General features: G+C 37.9%; 1 protein-coding gene across 1 annotated transcript in view; it reads left to right on the top strand.

The window, feature by feature from the left end:
* slc22a23 (solute carrier family 22 member 23) overlaps nucleotides 1-22,975 on the top strand; it is an 87,023-nt gene that overhangs the window by 52,133 nt on the left and 11,915 nt on the right. Inside the window, exons 4-8 of the mRNA XM_056470696.1 lie at nucleotides 4,111-4,279; nucleotides 6,209-6,336; nucleotides 12,493-12,595; nucleotides 14,690-14,928; nucleotides 19,660-19,692. Of these exons, the coding sequence (XP_056326671.1) occupies nucleotides 4,111-4,279; nucleotides 6,209-6,336; nucleotides 12,493-12,595; nucleotides 14,690-14,928; nucleotides 19,660-19,692 (672 nt within the window). The remainder of the gene's footprint in view (nucleotides 1-4,110; nucleotides 4,280-6,208; nucleotides 6,337-12,492; nucleotides 12,596-14,689; nucleotides 14,929-19,659; nucleotides 19,693-22,975) is intronic.

Genomic DNA, 22,975 nt, shown 5'->3' with positions numbered 1-22,975 from the left:
GCGTAAAACATATGCTGGAATAGTTGGCGGTTCATTCCACTGTGGCAACCCCTGATAAATAAGGGACTAAGCCGAAGGGAAATGAAGGATTGTTTCATTGATCTGATCACAAACTGTGCATTATTATTCCCTGATAAACACGACATTGCAAGCAATGATTAATTTATTTCACAGTCTGTTCTCTTTGTAAGTGCATCCATTGGAGATGGCATTAAGCCGACCACTTTACAGTCGGATGTCCGTGAACATCCATTCATGTTGTTTTTACAAAATGATATTGAAGTTCTTTGTAGATAAAAAATATATGATGATGGCCATTATAGTTCTTATCTGCTTATCAAGTCTTTAAAACTACAAGCACATTAACTATTTTATACTCCGTTTGCAAAATGCATCTTATAACATGATGCACATTCTTCATAAAAAAGATTGTTTCAGTTGTAAAATACTGAATAGTTCATTTAGAAAAGCTTCAGGATTCACCTCAAACGTGCAGTATGTAAGTTTGACACCCAGTGGTTGAACTAGGTATTGCACACCTGGTTCAAAACACACACAAGCACAGGTTGCCAGATTGATGACACCAGCAACAGTGTGCCTGATTATCTAGCCTAAAGGCTGCTTTAAATTGTGTTCTAAATGAAAGCATCTGCATGTGGTAGAAGGAATATTTTCCATGTTGTCCTAACCAACACCTGAAATTTATTTATTAGAAATGGCTTCTATTTCTCAAAGGTGAACAACAGAAAACTGACAATGATCAGCTCAGGTACACCTCATGTGCTTTATTCAATGTTTAATGGTAATAATGTGAGTTTGAATGCCATTTTACATGACATTTATTGCCATACTACTGAAAGCAGCAGCAGATAGTTCACCTCAGATCTGGAAAATGAAATAAACCATTTGAAATGGACCTTCAGTGCAAGCCAACAGTAATTCAGTGATCCAGCATCTACATTTAATAGTGTTAAAGAGGTTTAATATGTAGTAATTAGATTATAAACCTTACCATTTCGCTGAAGTGCAGTGAGTGCACTATTCTGTGCTGCTGAATGGCTGTATTTACATTTCTGTCATGTTTCGTCTAGTGCAAACAGCCAAATTGCTCATTACTGCAAATCTCATCAACTTGTGTGTTGTTAGGACACGGGGTTACAATATAACTTGCTCACCTAATGTGATATTTATATTATTTGCTAGTTAATAACCTCACGTGGAAATGTGAATCTGAACTCTGTCTTATTTCGGAGTCTGCTACTGTCCACCGGAGGTTTCATTACAGTCACGGATAGGAGCCTTTCTGACTGAATGAATGAAATAGACTGTTTTCCACAAGGCAACCCGGGTGCTGAAGTATAATTGGCTAAACTGGCATTGGGCGGTTAAAATACCAAAACAAAGACAGCCGTTCCCGCATGTAACGCACATTTCAGAAGCAGAATATCTGACTTCATTATTGTTTTTCAGGTAAACAAGAATGTTTACTGAGCATGTTTCTGAAATATCTGCAAATATATTATGGTGTTTTTATGCTCTAGAAGACTCAAAAACAGCAGCTTTTCAGCATTATCAAATCACAACATTTCCTACTGACAACAATGATCATGTTCCTCCTTTAGTTATATTTAAGTTTATCTAAGCACATATTAAAACTTACTATGTTTGAGGGACTTTTATTTTGAAAACGGGAGACGCAGATAGCTTACTATGCAGACAACCATAAGTTTCCACAGTATTTCCTATAATATTGTTTCTTCTGGAGAAAGTCTTATTTGTTTTATTTTTTTATTTGTTAGTATTTTTTTTCAGGCATTATCCAGTTTTCAACAGTTTAACAGTAAACAGTAGTGGCCATATTTACTATTATTTCTTGTTTTTCTGTGTAGAGTTTGATAGATTTGAGAGTTTGGCTGGTCTTTTGTCCTCTTCAGCTCGTCCTCCTCACTTTCCCAGAGAAGCCGGAGAGTTTTCCGCCGAACAGAGAATCCTTCAGTTCCCAGTGGAAGTGCAGCTCATTGAAATTCCAGGCTTTTCTGAAAGATCGTGCAGTGTTTTCTGTCACCTTGAAAAGCTCTTTCTCTCTGCTCAGCTGTGTATGTTCTGTGCGTTTGCCATCGTTTGATATTGCAGTGCCGGTCTGTCAATGAAGGCCAGCGCTTGTGTCTGCCGTCATGCATACTAATGAGCGAGTTAATTGTAGAGAGATGACAGGAGAGATGCCTTTGAATTAGACATGAGTCTGTTTAAAGTCGCATAAATGAAGAAAAATCTGCTTTTGTAGAACATTGCATTTCAATACGGCTTCAACTGTTATATTAGAAGCTTAAATGGTGAAATATGGGATTATGGAGTAGGCAGTGTCAGTCATTTCAGAAAAACAGTTGTAAAAATAGTAATCCTTCATAAAAATAGTGAGCATTATGCAAAGCGTTATGATTAATTTGCTAATAAATGCGTCGTGGTGTCTTGATACGACTGTAAAAGCATCTTAAAAGCTGATTTTATGTTCACGGCGCTCATTATCTGCAGGAAAATGACTGTGATTGTTGGCGTTTTTAAAGAGGTCGTATTACGCATTTTACACTTTCATTGTGCTTCAGTGCTTAATGTTGCTGAGTGAGCGTGAAAATCATCTGCAGAGCACAAAGTCACTCCAGTGAGAGTTTTTCTGTGTAACTCTTTTGCTGAACTTTCAAAAACCTCCATTGTAGTGCTACGTTTTCTTTCAGGAGCAGACACCCTTATAATATCCTCTTAGGGGACTGTTGTGTTAGTAGAGAATATTCATTCATGCTCAAGAGTAGAGCTGTGGAGGAGAAAAATCATTCAAGAAATCCGTTCTGCAGAAATTGAATCATTAATAAAGTTAGGAAAGTGTTCATAGCTGTGTTTACTTTAATCTCGTGACATAAAAGCCAACTTACTAAGGTTTAAAACTAGCCTAGAGCGAGATCTGCTGGTAAAAACTAGCCTAGAGCGAGATCTGCTGGTAAAAACTAGGCTAGAGCGCCATCTGCTGTTACAAAACTAGGCTAGAGCGCCATCTGCTGTTAAAAACTAGGCTAGAGCGCCATCTGCTGTCCAAAACAAGCCTAGAGCGCCATTTGCTGTCCAAAACTAGCCTAGAGCGCCATCTGCTGTTGAATACTAGCCTACAGTGTCATCTGCTGTTAAAAGCTAGCCTAGAGTGCCATCTGCTGTCCAAAACTAGCCTAGAGCACCATCTGTCATTAAAAACTAGCCTAGAGCGCCATCTGCTGTTGAAAACTAGCCTACAGTGTCATCTGCTGTTAAAAGCTAGCCTAGAGCACTAGCCTAGAGTGCCATCTGCTGTCCAAAACTAGCTTAGAGCGCCATCTTTCATTAAACTAGCCTAGAGCGCCATCTGCTGTTGAAAACTAGCCTACAGTGTCATCTGCTGTTAAAAGCTAGCCTAGAGCACTAGCTCAGAGCGCCGTCTGCTGTTAAAAACTAGCCTAGGGTACCGTCTGCTGTTAAAATCTAGCCCAAAGCGCCATCTGCTGTTCAAAACTAGCCAAGAGCGCCATCTACTGTTCAAAACTAGCCTACAGGGCCATCTGCTGTTAAAAGCTAGCCTACAGGGCCATCTGCTGTTAAAAGCTAGCCTAGAGCACTAGCCTAGAGTGCCATCTGCTGTCCAAAACTAGCCTAGAGCACCATCTGTCATTAAAAACTAGCCTAGAGTGCCATCTGCTGTCCAAAACTAGCCTAGAGCACCATCTGTCAATAAAAACTAGCCTAGAGCGCCATCTGCTGTTGAAAACTAGCCTACAGTGTCATCTGCTGTTAAAAGCTAGCCTAGAGCACTAGCCTAGAGTGCCATCTGCTGTTAAAAACTATCAATCAAAAAATATCGCATAAGGGGGCTAATAATATTGACCTAAAATGCTTTTTAAAAATTAAGAACTTCTTTTATTCTAGCTGAAATGAAACAAATAAGGCTTTCTCCAGAAGAAAAAATATTAGAGGAAATACTGTGAGAAATTCCTTGCTCTATTAAAGAAATGTACTGGAGGACCAATAAATTTGACCTCAGCGATATCAAGTGTGCTTTATTGATTGATGGATTAATGTTTGTGTCTGCAGGGATTGAGCTCTGTCTGCCAAGATGGCGTTTCTCCATCACTATGGTGGCCAACTTCATGATGCTGGCCGGTCAGCTGCTCATGCCTGGACTGGCAGCTCTGTGCCGTGATTGGCAGATTTTGCAGGCAGTGATAATCTGCCCTCTATTACTCATGCTGTCCTACATCTGGTAAGATAAGAATATCTATCTATCTATCTGTCTGTCTGTCTGTCTGTCTGTCTACCTACCTACCTATCTACCTATCTATCTATCTATCTATCTATCTATCTATCTATCTATCTATCTATCTATCTATCTATCTATCTATCTAGCCATCCATTGTTATATCTGTCGTTACATCTGTCTGTCTGTCTGCCGTTCCATCCATCCATCCATCCGTCTGTCGTTCTATCTATCTATCTGTCCGTCCGTCCATCCATCTATCTGTCTATTCATCCGTCCGTCCATCCATCTAATGTTATATCTGCCGTTACATCTGTCTGTCATTCTATCTATCTATCTATCTATCTGTCTGTCCGTCCGTCCGTCCGTCCGTCCGTCCGTCCGTCCGTCCATCCGTCCGTCCGTCCGTCCGTCCGTCCGTCCATCCGTCCGTCCATCTGATGTTATATTTGTCGTTACATCTGTCTGTCGTTCTATCCATCTATCCATCCATCCATCCGTCCATCCGTCTGTCGTTCTATCTATCTATCTATCTGTCTGTCTGTCTGTCCGTCCATTCGTCCGACCGTCCCTCTGTCCGTCCATCTAATGTTATATCTGTCGTTACATCTGAGTGTTGTTTTGTCTGTCTATCTATCTATCTATCTATCTATCTATCTATCTATCTATCTATCTATCTATCTATCTATCTATCTATCTATCTATCTATCTATCTATCTATCTATCTATCTATCAACTGTTTTTATCTATCTACTGTATCTATCTATCTATCTATCTATCTATCTATCTATCTATCTATCTATCTATCTATCTATCTATCTATCTATCTATCTATCTATCTATCTATCTAGCCATCTATTGTTATATCTGTCGTTACATCTGTCTGTCTGTCTGCCGTTCCATCCATCCATCCATCCGTCTGTCGTTCTATCTATCTATCTGTCCGTCCGTCCATCCATCTATCTGTCTATTCATCCGTCCGTCCATCCATCTAATGTTATATCTGCCGTTACATCTGTCTGTCATTCTATCTATCTATCTATCTATCTGTCTGTCCGTCCGTCCGTCCGTCCGTCCGTCCGTCCGTCCGTCCGTCCGTCCGTCCGTCCGTCCGTCCATCTGATGTTATATTTGTCGTTACATCTGTCTGTCGTTCTATCCATCTATCCATCCATCCATCCGTCCATCCGTCTGTCGTTCTATCTATCTATCTATCTGTCTGTCTGTCTGTCCGTCCATTCGTCCGACCGTCCCTCTGTCCGTCCATCTAATGTTATATCTGTCGTTACATCTGAGTGTTGTTTTGTCTATCTATCTATCTATCTATCTATCTATCTATCTATCTATCTATCTATCTATCTATCTATCTATCTATCTATCTATCTATCTATCTATCTATCCGTCCCCCTGTCCATCCGTCCGTCTATCCATCTATCTAATGTTATATCTGTTGTTACATCTGTCTGTTGTTCCATCCAACCATCCATCCATCCATCCATCCATCGTTATATCTGTCGTTACATCTGTCTGTCTGTCTGTCATTCTATCCATCTATCCCTCCATCCATCCATCCATCCATCCATCCTTATATCTGTTGTTACATCTGTCTGTCATTCTATCTTTCTAGCCGGTCGTCCATCTGTCCGTCTATCTATCTATCGTTCTGTCTATCGTTCGTTCCATCCATCCATCCATCCATCCATCCATCCATCCATCCATCCATCCATCCATCCATCCATCCATCCATCCATCCATCCATCCATCCATCCATCCATCCATCCATCCATCCATCCATCCATCCATCCATCCATCACATCTACTGTTATATCTGTCTTTACATCTGTCTGTCTGTGTTATACATTATTATTATTATTATATACTATATATATATTATATATATTGTATATATGTATATCTGTGTGTGTCTCTGCTTAGGGCTTTTCCTGAATCTCTGCGATGGCTGCTGGCGACTCAACAGTACAGTCGATCCAAGTGGATCATGGAGCGAATCTCCAAGAAAAACAAGATCAACCTGCAGGAGGACGCAGAGGAGCTCATGACAGGTATACAGCGGAGCGTAATACCCATGTGTATTTATAGTGTGTGAAATATGAGAATTACAGAGGATTGACAGCCAAAAGAAATCTGGATTTCAAACCGGTTTGGATACGTGTCTGGTTACATTACACTAATCACAGCAAAAATCCCTTTTATGAAGGGTTTGAACACCGTTGTGTGGCAGCAGTCAATATAATGAGCCTCTAACGGTAAAAATAAATGGATTATATTTTTATAATCGGCAGTTAGTCTGCAAAAACAGTTTAATTGACATTCTCCCTTTGTATGTGTCATCAGAGGGGGAAAGCCCCACCCACTAGTGACCATCTCTCCCTCATTAGCATAAACAGCAGCCCTGAGTGAGAAGCAGCCGTCTGTCCATTAGCCATTAGAGTGTTTGAGCTGCTGAAGATAATGTCAGCATAGACTAAGAGGATTATAGATGTGGAGTTTGAAATGAAGCACAAATGAACAGCGACAGGAGGCTTCGTAGACTGTAGCTCCGCCCTCTTCTGAAAAGAGCTTAATCTCATTTGAATTTAAAGCGACAGTCACCAAATCGACACAGTTAGGGTCAAAGCCTAAAATGGTCAGTTTCAGAGAGTCTTAAAACTTTATTTGTGTGCTATTATGAGCTGAAACTTCACTACACACTCTAGGCACATCAGAGATGCATTTGACATCTTGTGAAAAAGACATGTAAAATTAAAATTATAATGTAAAATTATACAGAAATAAGTTCAAAAGTTGTTTTCTTTAATAAGGGCACATAAAACAGGACATTTATATATAATAGTGTATACTAGTGTTTGATGATTCTCTAGCGTAATGTCTAAAGTGATGGCAAAACAGCTGATTTTGCTCACATTTTAAGATTATAAGGCTGAACGGCATGAAATGTCATCAGTCTACAGAGATATCCCAGTATGTCACTGTTGCAATCGGGAGATCACAATAATTAACCCCGAAAAAGCCAAAGCAAAGCAAACACTACCAGTATAAATACAGCATTACAACATACAAAAGAGAGAGATCGCCTTAGAATGTCACTTACCTGATTTATAAGGATTTGTTCTGCTGTATTTTGAAATTTACACTGAGAAAATGCTGTTTTTCTCCCTTAAGGACTTATAATGCGGTCTCTGTCGCCATCTTGTGGCGAAACGTCAGCCATCACTTTCTTTGGTCTGCTCAGACAGGCTGATGGCGACTGATGCACTGAGTCTGATGCTCTGAAATTATAAATATTTAAAATAGGCACTATCCTTATAAATAAACTGCATAGTTACAATCTAAACAACTACATTCTTGACTAAAAAGCCTCAAAAGTACATTATGTTGTCCAACAGCAGCAATATTTGTCAGACTGTAGAGTGTCCTCTGCTTGTTGCTGTATGTGGGTGGAGTAATATACAAGGGTGAAGAGTGAAGAGGCTTGATGAGTGCTGTTATTTGCAGAACTCAAGAAGCAGATTCATAAACCAGACAGAACAGCTCCCCTGTTTATTTTTTTCCCCAATTTCTGTTTAATGGAGAGCAGATTTTTTCAGCACATTTCTAATCATAATAGTTTTAATAACTCATCTCTAATAACTGATTTATTTTCTGTTTGCCATGATGACAGTAAATAATATTAGACTAGATATTCTTCAAGACACTTCTATACAGCTTAAAGTGACATTTAAAGGCTTAACTAGGTTAATTAGGATAACTAGGCAGGTTAGGGTAATTAGGCAAGTTATTGTATAACGATGGTTTGTTCTGTAGACTATTGAAAAAAAATCGCTTAAGGGGACTAATAATTTTGAAAAAAATATAAGAATAAAAAATTTAAAACTGCTTTTATTCTAGCTGAAATAAAACAATTAAAGGGCACCTATGGTAAAAAAATCTACTTTTCAAGCTGTTTGGACAGACATATATGCATGTGTGGTGTATAGAGCATCATATTGGGGTGATATAAACACACCCAGTGCTTTTTTTTTTTTCAATTTAACAACTGCGACCGCAACTTTACGTAGGAGAGCGGTCCCCCCGCCCACCAATATTGATTGACAGGCGCGTCATCATATCCTCAGTTTGTTGATTCACGTCCGCCATTTTCAGTGTGAGTTGAAGCGATATCACTAAAGGAACACGCTAGCTCTATTTTTAGATGTAAGGCTCATTGGGCTCAACACAAGATCAATATTCTCCACATTATCGCTCTAATCGGAATTATTGGTTGTATCTTTAGGTGGGTTTGCAAACATGTGTACTTCTCATTGGGTCTACCTTATACTTCAGCCGTTTACATTTCTCGCGATCCCAGAAGCTCCCTGTGATCTTAACTAGCATGCGTTTTAGAATTCTAAACATCGGTTTCTATTAGGGTACACTCAAGTCGACGGCTGGGCGCCGCGGACCGCTGCAGAAACCTATGTTTACAATTCAAAAATGCGTGGCGCGACGATTCGGGACACTTCATGTTTCTGCCGCGCCACAGAGAGTGTCTGGTGTGCTGTGTCGCGGCTTCGAGCGGCACATCCGGTGCCTCAGTCAAAGTTAATTCAGTGTGCGTGGTTATTAGTTTCTGTGTACAAGCTCGGCACTTGAAACTAGCACACAGTTGGCTGTAAAACTGTACAAAGACACAAATGATTTTGTGCTCTCTGCTTGGTCTGTGTCAGAGTCATACATGTACGACTGAATGCTGTACCTCTCACTCCAGCTCCCTTCTCCGTCTGCCTGTCAGACTCTGTTGCAAATGCAGAGCAGGTGAGCTCATGGCCCCGCCCCCTTGTTACGTTTACATGTGAAGCAACACACCCCTAAATCAGCGAACTGTGGACACGCCCCCAACATGACACTTTTTAACACATTATAATAAACAAATCTGAATTGTGTTTTAAACTGAACCTAAACTGGCACACTCAGAAGAACCATAATAATAATATTACATCATAAAAAATAGGTAAACTATGTGCCCTTTAAGACTTTCTCCAGAAGAAAAAAATATTATCAGACATACTGTAAAAATTTCCTTGGTCATCATTTGGAAAATATTTAAAAAAAGAAAATTTTATATATATATATATATAAAGACAACAATTATTTTAAAGGTAATAAAATAATTAGACGTAATGTATTTATCTTTTTAAATCATCTCTCATTTTAATAAAAGCAAACTTACTTTTATTTTAAAACTATTATTTGTACTGCAGACTATATTTATCTCAGTGTTTGCTGGCTTAAGTCATGTTTGCCAAGTTTTGCAAGAAAACACCAGAAAAACATGTTGCTCTCCATGAACTGCAGTATATAGGTGATTCTATAGTTGCAGGTACATTTAGTGACCAAAGCCGTCCTTTTTTCAGCTTTTAAAAATTGTTACATGTTTGATTATTTATAAAATGTGTTCATCATTTCCAAAGATACCAAAAATCATGATTTCTTGATGTCCGAATGAGTCAGTGTATTTATATTTACGCTTGCCCATCGTTTATCTTTAAAACACCAAAGAGGATATTTTAGATTTTATTTTATGTTTAGCTCTCTCATCCTCCATAGACAGCAAAAATCCCGAGATGTTCATAGAGCAAACACCTTGTCAAAACATTCCATGTGTCTTCAGTGGTTCAGCTGTAAACATACGAAGCAAAAAAAGTTAATGTTGTTCATAATATTATGTATGGCTGTATTCTGTGGAACAAAGAACCGATTTAGTGTAACGGATGTAAGTTGGGTTTCTGTGTTTTACCTGAGTCACTGACAGACAGAGGCGTCATCGTCTCCACAGGTGAATTGTTTTGCTTGCACAACCCAAAGTCAATATAGTGTGTTTGGTTGTGACTGTGGTGCTCACAGTTTAAACATGCACAGAGTAAAGTGCCACAGCACAGTGACTACGACGTATTTGTTTTATTATAGCCACTGTTGAATGCGTTAATTTGGATTTACAGTTGAAGTCAACGTTATTATCCCTTCTTTGTGAAATATTTCCCAAATGATGTTGAACAGATTCAGGAATTTTTCACAGTATTTCCTATAATATTTTTTCTTCTGGAGAAAGTGTTATTTAATTTATTTCGGCTAGAATAAAAGCAGTTCTTTTTAAGGTCAATATTATCAGCCCTATTATTATTATTATTATTATTTTTTTTTTTTTTTTTTTTTATCATTATTATCATTATTATTATCATTATTATTATTATTTTTTTTTAATCATTATTATCATTATTATTATTATTATTATTATTATTATTATTATTATTAAGCAATATTAGTTTTTGATTGTCTCCAGAAGAAACCACTGTTATACAGTACAATGACTTGCCTAATTACCCTAACTTTACCCTAATTAACCTAGTTAAGCCTTTAAATGTCACTTTAAACTGAATATTAGTATCTTGAAGAATATATATCTTCATATGCATATTATTGATCTTGTTTTCATGTAAAACAATTATGTATTTTTTGTAGTTTTATCTTTGTCAAATGTTTGGACTTTATCTTAAATCAAACGTTCTGACTTGTTCTTCCAGTTTCATCACATATGCAAACCCGTCCTGCAAAGGGATTGTAGTATAAAATGCTTAGCTTTCACAATCCTATAAAAAACACTTCACTTTTATTCCACATCTTATGTTACAGCCTTATTTGCAAAGTGGATAAAAGCGATTATATTGTGCAAAATCTACAAACAATGACCCATAAAAATAATGCGAAAGAAGTTTGTTTGGTGACATTTTGCATGGACAAATGTGGTGAAAAGTGGACGGTTGAATAAGACTGATGACTTTATTTCACAAAAACAATCGGCTAAATCTACATTATCCTACTTATTTATCCACTGCTCACAACAAAAGATATCAATATCTATAGATCAATATCTATAGATCAATATCTATAAATCTACATTATCCTACTTATTTATCCGCTACTCATGACAAAAGATATCAATATCTATAGATCAATATCTATAAATGTACATTATCCTACTTATTTATCCGCTACTCACGACAAAAGATATCATTATCTATAGATCAATATCTATAAATCTACATTATACTACTTATTTATCCGCTACTCACGACAAAAGATATCAATATCTGTAGATCAATATCTATAAATCTACATTATCCTACTTATTTATCCGCTACTCATGACAAAAGATATCAATATCTATAGATCAATATCTATAAATGTACATTATCCTACTTATTTATCCGCTACTCACGACAAAAGATATCAATATCTATAGATCAATATCTATAAATGTACATTATCCTACTTATTTATCCGCTACTCACGACAAAAGATATCATTATCGATAGATCAATATCTGTAGATCAATATCTATAAATCTACATTATCCTACTTATTTATCCGCAACTCGCAATAAAAGAAATCAATATCTATAGATCAATATCTATAAATGTACATTATCCTACTTATTTATCCGCTACTCACGAAAAAAGATATCAATATCTATAGATCAATATCTATAAATCTACATTATCCTACTTATTTATCCGCTACTCACGACAAAAGATATCAATATCTATAGATCAATATCTATAAATGTACATTATCCTACTTATTTATCCGCTACTCATGACAAAAGATATCAATATCTATAGATCAATATCTATAAATGTACATTATCCTACTTATTTATCCGCTACTCACGACAAAAGATATCATTATCGATAGATCAATATTTGTAGATCAATATCTATAAATCTACATTATCCTACTTATTTATCCGCAACTCGCAATAAAAGAAATCAATATCTATAGATCAATATCTATAAATGTACATTATACTACTTATTTATCCGTAGAAGAGGGCGGAGCTACAAGCGCCTGTGTTTTAGCATAGTGGCAGATTCAAAAACAAGACTAACCTCCTATGCTAATGAGGGAGAGATGGTCACTAGTGGGCGGGGCTTTCCCCCTCTGATGACACGTTCAAAAGGAGAATGTCAATCAAAGTGTTTCTGCAGACTGTTTTAAACGAGTCTGATTATAAAGAATAAAGTTAATTCATTTTTACCATTAGAAGCTGCTTATATTCTCAAACTGTCACCACACTATTGTGTATAAACCCCTTAGAAAAGTGATTTTTGCATAATAGGTCCCCTTTAAACTGTTTTCCTTCTTTTCCTCACTGGTTTCAGAGCTAAACGGAGCCCTGCCAAAACAACCCAAGAAGACCTGCATTGTGAAGATGGTCGGCACCAGGAACCTGTGGAAGAATATAGTAGTGCTCTGCGTCAACTCGTAAATATGTTTTTGATACGTACCCATTTGCGTCTTTCTGAGTGTCTAATCCAGTGTGAGATGGGATGATTAGACTGTAGGGAAGGCGAACGAATCCTTCTTTTAAGTCCTCAAACTCAAGTCCTGGAGGAGCACCAACCCTGATCCAACTAATCAAGGTGTTCAAGACTCTTTTAAACACCTGAATTATTCAGATCAGCTGTGTTTGATTAGGATTGGAGATAAACTGTGCAGAGCTGCGGCCCCCTCCCTCCAGGAGTTGAGTTTGAGTCATGTTTTAAGTGAATCGGTTAAACCAGTTCACCAAATCATTTGAAATCTCCAGTAAGCACTTATCCACAAATTACTTACTATTTAACATGCCCGATACCCCTCTCTGACTCAAAATAAACCAATTTTCTGAGTTATTGAGTTACTAGAGCAGTACACTGAGGTCAGATTGGAGAAGCGGTGAACTAATAGAACTAAAAGAACTGAACACAAACAGTACATGACAGCACAGTACAGTCTGAACCAAACTTGAACAGCTGATTAAGCTGCAGCGCAGGTAAACTGAGGGCTTAAATAAGAGGATCTGGAAAAACATACATTTATTTCATAACAGAAAATCATAATGGAATTTAAATAGTGATTATGCTTTATTTGGGTTGCAAAATTTAATGGTAAGAAACTTTTCAGATCATGGGGATGTTTTAAGTGACTGAAACTATGATTGCTGGCTACATATTTTTGAGATGATGATGTTATTACGTTGTAGCATAAAAAAAACTGGTGATCCGTTTTTCTGAACCTCCCATCATTATTTTACTGTACAGCACATCAGGTATGTGCAACTTCAGTCCTACATGTCCATTGTCCTGCAGAGTTTAGCTCTTCCAACCCTAATCAAACACACCTGTCTGTAGCTTTCTGGGATTGATTATCTTGTTCAGGTGTGTTTGATTAGTGTTGGGGCAAAACAGGCTAGTTTTTATCAGCAGACCGCGCTCTAGGCTACATATAACAGCAGATGGCGCTCAAGGCTAGTTTTTAACAGCAGATGGAGCTCTAGGCTAGTTTTGAGCAGCAGATGGCGTTCTAGGCTAATTTTGAGCAGCAGATGGCGCTCTAGGCTAGTTTTTAATAGCAGATGGCGCTCTAGGACAGTTTTGAGCAGCAAATGGCGCTCTAGGCTAGTTTTGAGCGGCAGATGGCGGTCTAGGCTAGTTTTGAGCAGCAGATGGCGCTCAAGGCTAGTTTTTAACAGCAGATGGAGCTCTAGGCTAGTTTTGAGCAGCAGATGGCACTCTAGGCTAGTTTTGAGCAGCAGATGTTGCTCTAGACTAGTTTTTAACAGCAGATGGTGCTCTAGGCTAGTTTTTAACAGCAGATGGCGCTCTAGGATAATTTTTAAAAGCAAAAAGCGCTCGAGGCTAGTATTTAACAACGAAGGCGCTCTAGGCTAATTTTTAACAGCGGACTGTGCTCTAGGGTAGTTTTTAACAGTGGACGGCGCTCTAGGCTAATTTTGAACAGCAGATGATGCTCTAGACTAGCTTTGAACAGCAGATGGCCCTCTAGGCTAGTTTTGAAGAGCAGATGGCACTCTAGACTAGCTTTGAACAACAGATGGCGCTCTAGGCTAGTTTAGAGCAGCAGATTGCGCTCTAGGCTCATTTTGAAGAACAGATGGCACTCTAGACTAGCTTTGAACACCAGGTGGCACTCTAGGCTAGTTTAGAGCAGCAGATTGCGCTCTAGGATAGTTTTGAACAGTAGATGTCATTTTAGGCTAGTTTTTAACAGCAGATTGCGCTAAAGGCTACTTTTTAACAGCAGATTGCACTCTTGGCTAGTTTTTTACAGCAGACAGTGCTCTATGCTAGATTGGAACAGCAGATGGCGCTCTAGGCTAGTTTTTAACAATAGAAGGCGCTGAAGGCTTGTATTTTGTGCTACAGCTGTTTAGCTAATTCTTTAAAGTGGTAGTTAAGCCAAATCTATGAGTTTCTAATGGGTTTGGAATGTAATTGATGACAGAAATTCAGTTTTTGGGCTAAACGTATACATGCTAGTCATGGCAGTAAAACACGTTTCTCTCTATTTGTCTTTCAGGTTGACAGGTTACGGCATACACCACTGCTTTGCACGCAGTATGATGGAAAAGAAGACTGTCGGGTTTGTGGAAAAGCTCCATGATTTTTATGCGGAGTACTACGTGATGGCGGTCATCGCGGTGACGTCGTGTGTGTTTCTGTGTCCTGCCGTGGCGCTCATGGGACGGCGTGGAGGACTGCTAATGTTCATGATCATCACTGCACTAGCATCTCTGCTTCAGCTAGGACTACTAAACTGTGAGAAAACACCCTCGTTGCAAACACACACTCATGGCCCAAGTGTCAACCTTATTAAACGCCCTGCTACTGTCATCAGATAGTGATTGTGTATTAATGTGTCAATGTTTTTAACAGCAGATGGCGATCTAGGCTGGTTTTTAACAGCAGATGGTGCTCTAGACTAATTTTTAACAGCAGATGGTGCTCTAGACTAGTTTTTAACAGCAGATGGCGATCTAGACTAGTTTTTAACAGCAGATGGTACTAAAGGCTAGTATTAACAGCAGATGACACTCTAGGCTAGTTTTAACAGCAGATGGCACTAAAGGCTAGTTTTAACAGCAGATGTTGCTCTAGGCTAGTTTTTAACAGCAGATGGCACTCTAGGCTAGTTTTTAACAGCAGATGGCGCTCTAGGCTAGTTTTTAACAGCAGATGGCGATCTAGACTAGTTTTTAACAGCAGATGTTGCTCTAGGCTAGTTTTTAACAGCAGATGGCACTCTAGGCTAGTTTTTAACAGCAGATGGCGCTCTAGGCTAGTTTTTAACAGCAGATGGCTCTCTAGGCTAGTTTTTAACAGCAGATGGTACTAAAGGCTAGTTTTAACAGCAGATGGCGCTCTAGGCTAGTTTTTAACAGCAGATGATGCTGTAGGCTAGTTTTTAACAGCAGATGGCTCTCTAGGCTAGTTTTTAACAACAGATGGCACTAAAGGCTAGTTTTAACAGCTGATGGCACTCTAGGCTAGTTTTTAACAGCAGATGATGCTGTAGGCTAGTTTTTAACAGCAGATGGCGCTCTAGGCTAGTTTTTAACAGCAGATGGCTCTCTAGGCTAGTTTTTAACAGCAGATGGTACTAAAGGCTAGTTTTAACAGCAGATGGCACTCTAGGCTAGTTTTTAACAGCAGATGGCGCTCTAGGCTAGTTTTTAACAGCAGATGGCTCTCTAGGCTAGTTTTTAACAGCAGATGGTACTAAAGGCTAGTTTTAACAGCAGATGGCGCTCTAGGCTAGTTTTTAACAGCAGATGATGCTGTAGGCTAGTTTTTAACAGCAGATGGCTCTCTAGGCTAGTTTTTAACAACAGATGGCACTAAAGGCTAGTTTTAACAGCTGATGGCACTCTAGGCTAGTTTTTAACAGCAGATGATGCTGTAGGCTAGTTTTTAACAGCAGATGGCGCTCTAGGCTAGTTTTTAACAGCAGATGGCTCTCTAGGCTAGTTTTTAACAGCAGATGGTACTAAAGGCTAGTTTTAACAGCAGATGGCACTCTAGGCTAGTTTTTAACAGCAGATGGTGCTCTAGGCTAGTTTTTAACAGCAGATGGCGCTCTAGACTACCTCTAGATTCATTTTTGACTTGCATGTATGTTATTTCACCACTGAATCAAGCTAGATTGGAAGATGAAAAAAGCTCACATTCAGTTAGTGGAAATAACCTCAGATAAACACTTGTGAAAGCATGTAGCATGAAGTATAAGCATTAGAGCTGTAATTAACAATTACAACACATTTTTTTCTTCTAACCAGCGTTGAGTGTTTGTAGTAACTCCCAAAACTAAAGTTGCTGATATTCTTAAGTTAGTAATTGTGTGTTTGGGTGTTGATTTCAGCGTTCAGCAGTGTTCCTCAGAAATCTCCTTTAGTTAACACACACATCTTAAGCAGCTTTTGTTGCTCTCGCTGGTTTTCTGCTGTGCATGTGAATGTTGTGAAAGTATCTCAAGCCTGAAAGCTGATTATTGATTGGCACTACAACAACACTTCATCACAGCAGTGATGAAACTGATGCCCACATCACAGTACCAGCAGCGGGTGGAGTAGTATTTGTGCTCATTCCACACGCATGCAGAAAGTCGTTCATCAGCTGAAGTCACTACTTGACGGTATGTGATGTGGCAAACAGAACGGTAATGTGTCTCCACTTTGTGCCACTGTAGGAAACTGAAGCCAGAATGTAATTTCGAGTAAAATATGCCAGAAAATTCATATTTTCAGACTAAAAAACGTGCCAAGGTGCAAACATTTAGTCTTTAAATCACTATAAATGAGTAAAAACGTCCGCAGATATTCTGACTTTGATTGGCTGTTGTCATTTTCCCATCATTAGTGTTTATTTATTTATTTTTTGTATTGATATGGTTCAAATTATACCAGATAGTTATTAATTTGTAGCAGTAAACGAAGAGATATCATATCGATTACAAAGTGGAGTACCTCAAGGCTCAGTACTTGGGCCGTTGGTTTTTTATGTTATATCTGCTTACCTGAGATATTTAAAAAAGTTATTGTATATTGTATTCTCCAGTAACTGCAGCAGATTATAGTAATAATATTAGTTTCTAAGCATAAAATAGCTTTTTACTAAATTATTTTTGTTGCAGACTAAAAAAAAACGCACCAAAGTGCAAACATTTAGTCTTTAAATCACTATAAATGAGTGAACGCCTTCGCAGATATTCTGACTCTGATTGGCTGTTGTGATTTTCGCATCATTAGTGTTTATTTATTTATTTATTTTTTTGTATTGATATAGTTCAAATGATACCAGATAGTTATTAATTTGTATCAGTAAACGAAGAGATATCATATCGATTACAAAGTGCAGTACCTCAAGGCTCAGTACTTGGGCCGTTGGTTTTTTATGTTATACCTGCTTACCTGAGATATTTAAAAACACTATTGTATATTGTATTCTCCAGTAACTGCAGCAGATTATAGTAAAAGTATTAGTTTCTAAGAATAAAATAGCTTGTTACAAAATTTTTTTGTTGCAGACTAAAAAAATGTGCCATGGTGCAAACATTTAGTCTTTAAAACACTATAAATGAGTGAACGCCTTCGCAGATATACTGACTCTGATTGGCTGTTGTCATTTTCCCGTCATTAGTGTTTTTTGTTGTTTTTTTTGCATTGATATGGTTCAAATAAAACCAGTTAGTTAGAATTTGTTGCAGTAAACGAAGGGATATCTTATCGATTAGTATTGAGTTCAATGTGGAGTACCTCAAGGCTCAGTACGTGGGCCGTTGGTTTTTATGTTATACCTGTTTACCTGTAAGAGATATTTAAAAACGCTATTGTATATTGTATTCCCCAGTAACTGCAGCAGATTGTAGTAATGATATTAGTTTCTAAGCATAAAATAGCACAAAATTATTTTTGTTGCAGACTAAAAAAAATAAGCACCAAGGTGCAAACATTTAGTCTTTAAAACACTATAAATGAGTAAAAACCTTTGCAGATATTCTGATTCTGATTGGCTGTTACCATTTTTCTATCATTAGTGTTTGTTTCCAGCTCTGGGTTCAGTTTTGGGCCAATAGGAGAGCAGCAACTTCTCAAGTGGTGGGGCTACAGATAGTAAAGCACCATCTGATTGGTCAAATTTGGAAAAACAAGCAATGTATATGCAACATTTTTGCATAAGTGGGACCAGTGATATCAAACTCCAACAGAGCCAATCAGAAATGCACAATCATGATGACACACCCCTTTTTAAAACATCCAGGTACTAACCGAAAGTTAATTAATTTTGGAAAGTAAACACTTAAAGAGACCTCCAGAAGTCGTTGGTTTACATTGACGGTTGCTCAAAAATACGTTTTGGTGCGATTATCACCCGCTATTTTAAAAAAAAACAACTGAATGTTTTGAATGAGAAGCTGTAATGTAGCCGAGGCGGGATGAATTTTGGTGTGGCACCCCGCCATGGAAGAACGAATGTAGCGGAAACCATGTAGTATCAATGTGAGTAGTATGAATAAAATTCAGATGTTCTACATTCACCATTTTTCATGATCACGACCAACAAGAAATCTCTCGCAATGCATTATGGGATAGTGTAACGTTCACACTTCAGAATCTCGCTAGAAGTAGTAGGTCATCAGGATACCATATAAATGCCATTTTGGGTGCAGCCTGCCACTTCATTTCCTATGAATCAACATTTAAGAATGAATCGCTTTAATATGAATGATTCAGTAACAAGACACAGGCTGCGTCAGAAACCGCCTACTACTCAGTAGGTACTGCATTTGAATTTAAACGTACTACTCGGCCATTAGAAAAGTGCGTTCAATACAGTATGAATGTGAAAAGTATGAATGGAATTCGGACATACTACATCCACCATTTTGTCATTGTCACGTGACCTACTGTACCTGCGTCAGTTGCGTCGATTCACTCCCATTCATGAATTCGTTCGTGGGGCATCATGGGATAGTGCAGCATGCATGGGAGGTACTCGGCGGAAGTAGTAAGTCATCCCGGTACTTCTCGCATACTGATTTTCGAATTCTATGAATTCGGACATACTACTCTGCTCGGATACTGATTTTAGCGTACTGTTTAGTATTGACCTATGCGGTTTTGGACGCAGCCACAGTATCTTACTGCCACCTGCTGGCAGATTCAGATTCATTTATAAATGTATTGCTTCAGTTATTATTTATCTTTATTTATTTATTTACTTTTAGTTTTTTAGTTCAAATAAATGAATTTCATTTCAAGTTTTGAATTTATTTAAAAAATGGACACAGATGATTGTTAAAATGTGCAACAGATGAATACATTTTAGCTTATGATACATATTTCTTTCACAAGGTCCTGTTGGAAAGATTACACATGATTTGTAAGCATCTCCTTGCACTTTGAGCATTTATTATGGATTCTGTCTGCTAATCATCTAGTTGAACTGTTGTTGTTTGTGTGTTTGTTTTTCTCCTCTATGTGCTGAATGAAGTGTTGGGGAAGTACGGAGATCATCTGAGTCTTGGTAAAGTAGAAACACAATACACAAAACAAATGTGTGCAGATTTTTATTGCTCTATTTCAGATAAACATCTTCTTAAGGTTGCATATCACATATACTGTACCTGGAAAATACTAACAGAGACATTCATAGATTAATATATCCCATAACTGATATAGCCATATTCATACATGCAAGGAAAAAGAGCATATTGAGGTAAAAGCATATAGAGTCTATAGATAGATAGATAGATAGATAGATATGAAATCATTTATTAATACATTCATTTTGTTTTCGGATTAGTCCCTTTATTCATCAGGGGTTGCCACAGCGGAATGAACCGCCAACTATCCCAGCATATGTTTTACGCAACGGATACCCTTCCAGCCACAACCCAGTACTGGGAAACACCCATACACACTCACATTCACACACACACTCATACATTATGGACAATTTAGTTCATCATTTCCCCTATAGCGCATGTGTTTGGACTGTGGGGGAAACTGGAGGACCCTGAGGAAACCCACGCCAACATGGGGAGAACATGCAAACTCAGAAACAACAATTGACCCAGCCGGGACTTGAACCTGCAACCTTCTTGCTGTGAGGTGACCGTGCTAACCACTGAGCCACCACTGTTACTATTATTATTATTATTATTATTATCGACTGTCAGATTGTAGATGTTTTATGTTGTGCCTGTTTTTACACCGCCTCAAGCTATTTTTTCATGGGTTTTCAGTAAGTGAAGATGCCCATCTTAGCGTTTCATTTTAAAGGGATTATTGACTTAGTTATTCTTGCGGTTTTAATAAAAGCAGGATCCCCACAGGATGATTCAGCTGTGTTCAGTTCCTCAGCATTTTTTTCTGGGACTCTCGAGACTCTAATCGTCTCTCATTTTCACACAGACAGCAATCTGCAGGATCCAGTCATATATATAAAGTTGAAGTCAGAGTTATTCGCCCTCCTGTATATTTTTCTCCAATTTCTGTTTAACAAAGAGAATATTTATTCAATTTCTGCACATAATAGTTTTAATAACTCATTTCTAATAACTAGATATTCTTCAAGACACTAGTATTCAGCTTAAAGTGACATTTAAAGGCTTAACTAGGTTAATTAGGGTAAAGTTAGGGTAATTAGGCAAGTCATTGTATAACAGTGGTTTGTTCTGGAGACAATCCAAAACAAATATTAAGGGGGCTAATAATATTGACCTTAAAATGGCTTTAAAAAATTTAAAACTGCTTTTATTCTAGCTGAAATAAAACAAATCAGACTTTCTCCAGAAGAAAAAATATTGTAGGAAATACTGTGAAAAATTCCTGAATCTGTTCAACATCATTTGGGAAATATTTGAGAAAAGAAGAAAAAAAAAATCACTGGAGGGTGAATAATTCCAGTGATTATTTTCATAAATTAAAAAGATCCTAAACATTAGTTGTGTGCATTGAGCATTGCAAAATCCAAACAGTTTCCAATGCATTTGTTATGATATACTGTGACATCTGAGAGCATTGCATGATGAAGTGGCTCCATCTAGTGTGCGTGTGCTGAAAACCCTTATTTCATTTCTTCTCAAAGCTATAAGGTTGTTGTGTAAAACAGTCTTACAGTTCTGCACAACACTATAGCTCACTTGCAAAAGCTCATATATTTCCCAAAACTGTTCACTCGTGTGTCAAAACTAATCCTTCTCATTTAAACAGTCAGTGCCCCCAAAATCCTTCGTCCCAGCGCTGCAAGTCAAAATGTTTCGATGTTTTGTCACTATCGCGGAGGACCATTGAAATTGTCCACCTTTCAGTCTTAGCCCAGTTTTTGACAATGGTTACTCTACTGCTTTTTGTCTTTGACAGATTGCAATCATGTATAAAACTAAATTAAATAAATTTATAAAGTTTTAGTTTAAGAGTAGCCTCCAAGGTTTGCGTCACACATTGCACTCATACTGCCGAGGAAATTGTAACCATTATCAATCACACACATAAAGTAATTTCCATATATCAGAATAAAACAAAATATACTGTAATATAAACACACAAACAAAAAAACAATGAAAATTACACGCAGCCTACAGTGCTCGAGTGGTCATCTGAGATGTGTGAAATTCCTCCTGTGTCAGTCAAGCTCTAGTTTCACCTGACTGTCAATTGCTGTAATGCAGTGTTTCCCAAGCCTGTTCCTGAAGGCACACCAACAGTCCACATTTTCAACCTCTCCCTAATCAAACACACCTGAATCAACTCATCCTAACATCAGAAGAGACTCCAACACCTGAAGTTAATGGGTCAGATAAGGGAGACATCCTAAATATGTACTGTTGGTGTGCCTCCAGGAACAGGGTTGGGAAACACTGCTGTAATGTATCAGACGTTCCACGGATTATATATGGTATTCATGCTATTATGTTCTTGACTAATTTTGACAATTGAACAGACTATTGTGCATATGATGACTTATAAAATAAAATGACGCTGACTTATTTTGGAGCGAACAACCATTGAACTGAGAATCAGCTTAGATCAACAAGATCTATTCACTTGGAAAAGTGTCGGCTACCTGTACTTAACCATTAGCAAAGATGTACTTGGACATCACGAAGTGAGAAAATCAAGTCTGTTGTGAACTATTGCCAAGTGGTTTGGAGGTTTGTCCATGTTGTTTTGAGAAATGAGCCAAACCATTAGAGAAAAACTATAGTATTATCTCAGCCAGGGTTTAAATGAAAGCTTCTAAATAGGAATCAGGGTTAATAAGTGCATGTAAAAGCATTGATACGGCTAGTTTGCTCATAAATGTTTACTATATTTCAGAGTGAAGCCCAGCACTGTGTTTATTAACACACGAGCAGCTCCTCATCTGATGTTTCCAGTGTCCTGGATCAAATAGTTTCACCTCTCCTTAATGTCGAATACATGTAGAATATCTGTGTAATATAGTGTCACTTATTATCATTTTATTTAATTATTATTTCATGTACTGTGGCTCAGTGGTTGCTCACAGCAAGAAGGTCTCTGCTTCGAGTCCTAGCCGGGTCAGTTGGTATTTCTGTGTCATAGTCCAAACACATGCCCTATAGGGGAATTGATAAACTCAATTGGCCATAGTGTGTGTGTGTGTGTGTGTGTGTGTGTGTGTGTGAGAGAGAGAGAGAGAATGAGTGTGTATGGGTGTTTCCCAGTACTGGGTTGCAGCTGCAAGAGCATCCGTTATGTAAAACATATGCTGGAATAATTGGTGGTTCATTCCACTGTGGCATCCACTGAAAAATCAGAGACTAAGCCAAAGGAAAATTAAT

The sequence above is a fragment of the Danio aesculapii genome, chromosome 2, assembly GCF_903798145.1.
Source record: "Danio aesculapii chromosome 2, fDanAes4.1, whole genome shotgun sequence".
Taxonomy (NCBI): domain Eukaryota; kingdom Metazoa; phylum Chordata; class Actinopteri; order Cypriniformes; family Danionidae; genus Danio; species Danio aesculapii.
Note: the sequence above shows the minus strand (reverse complement) of the source record. Positions and strands in the feature narration are given on the sequence as shown.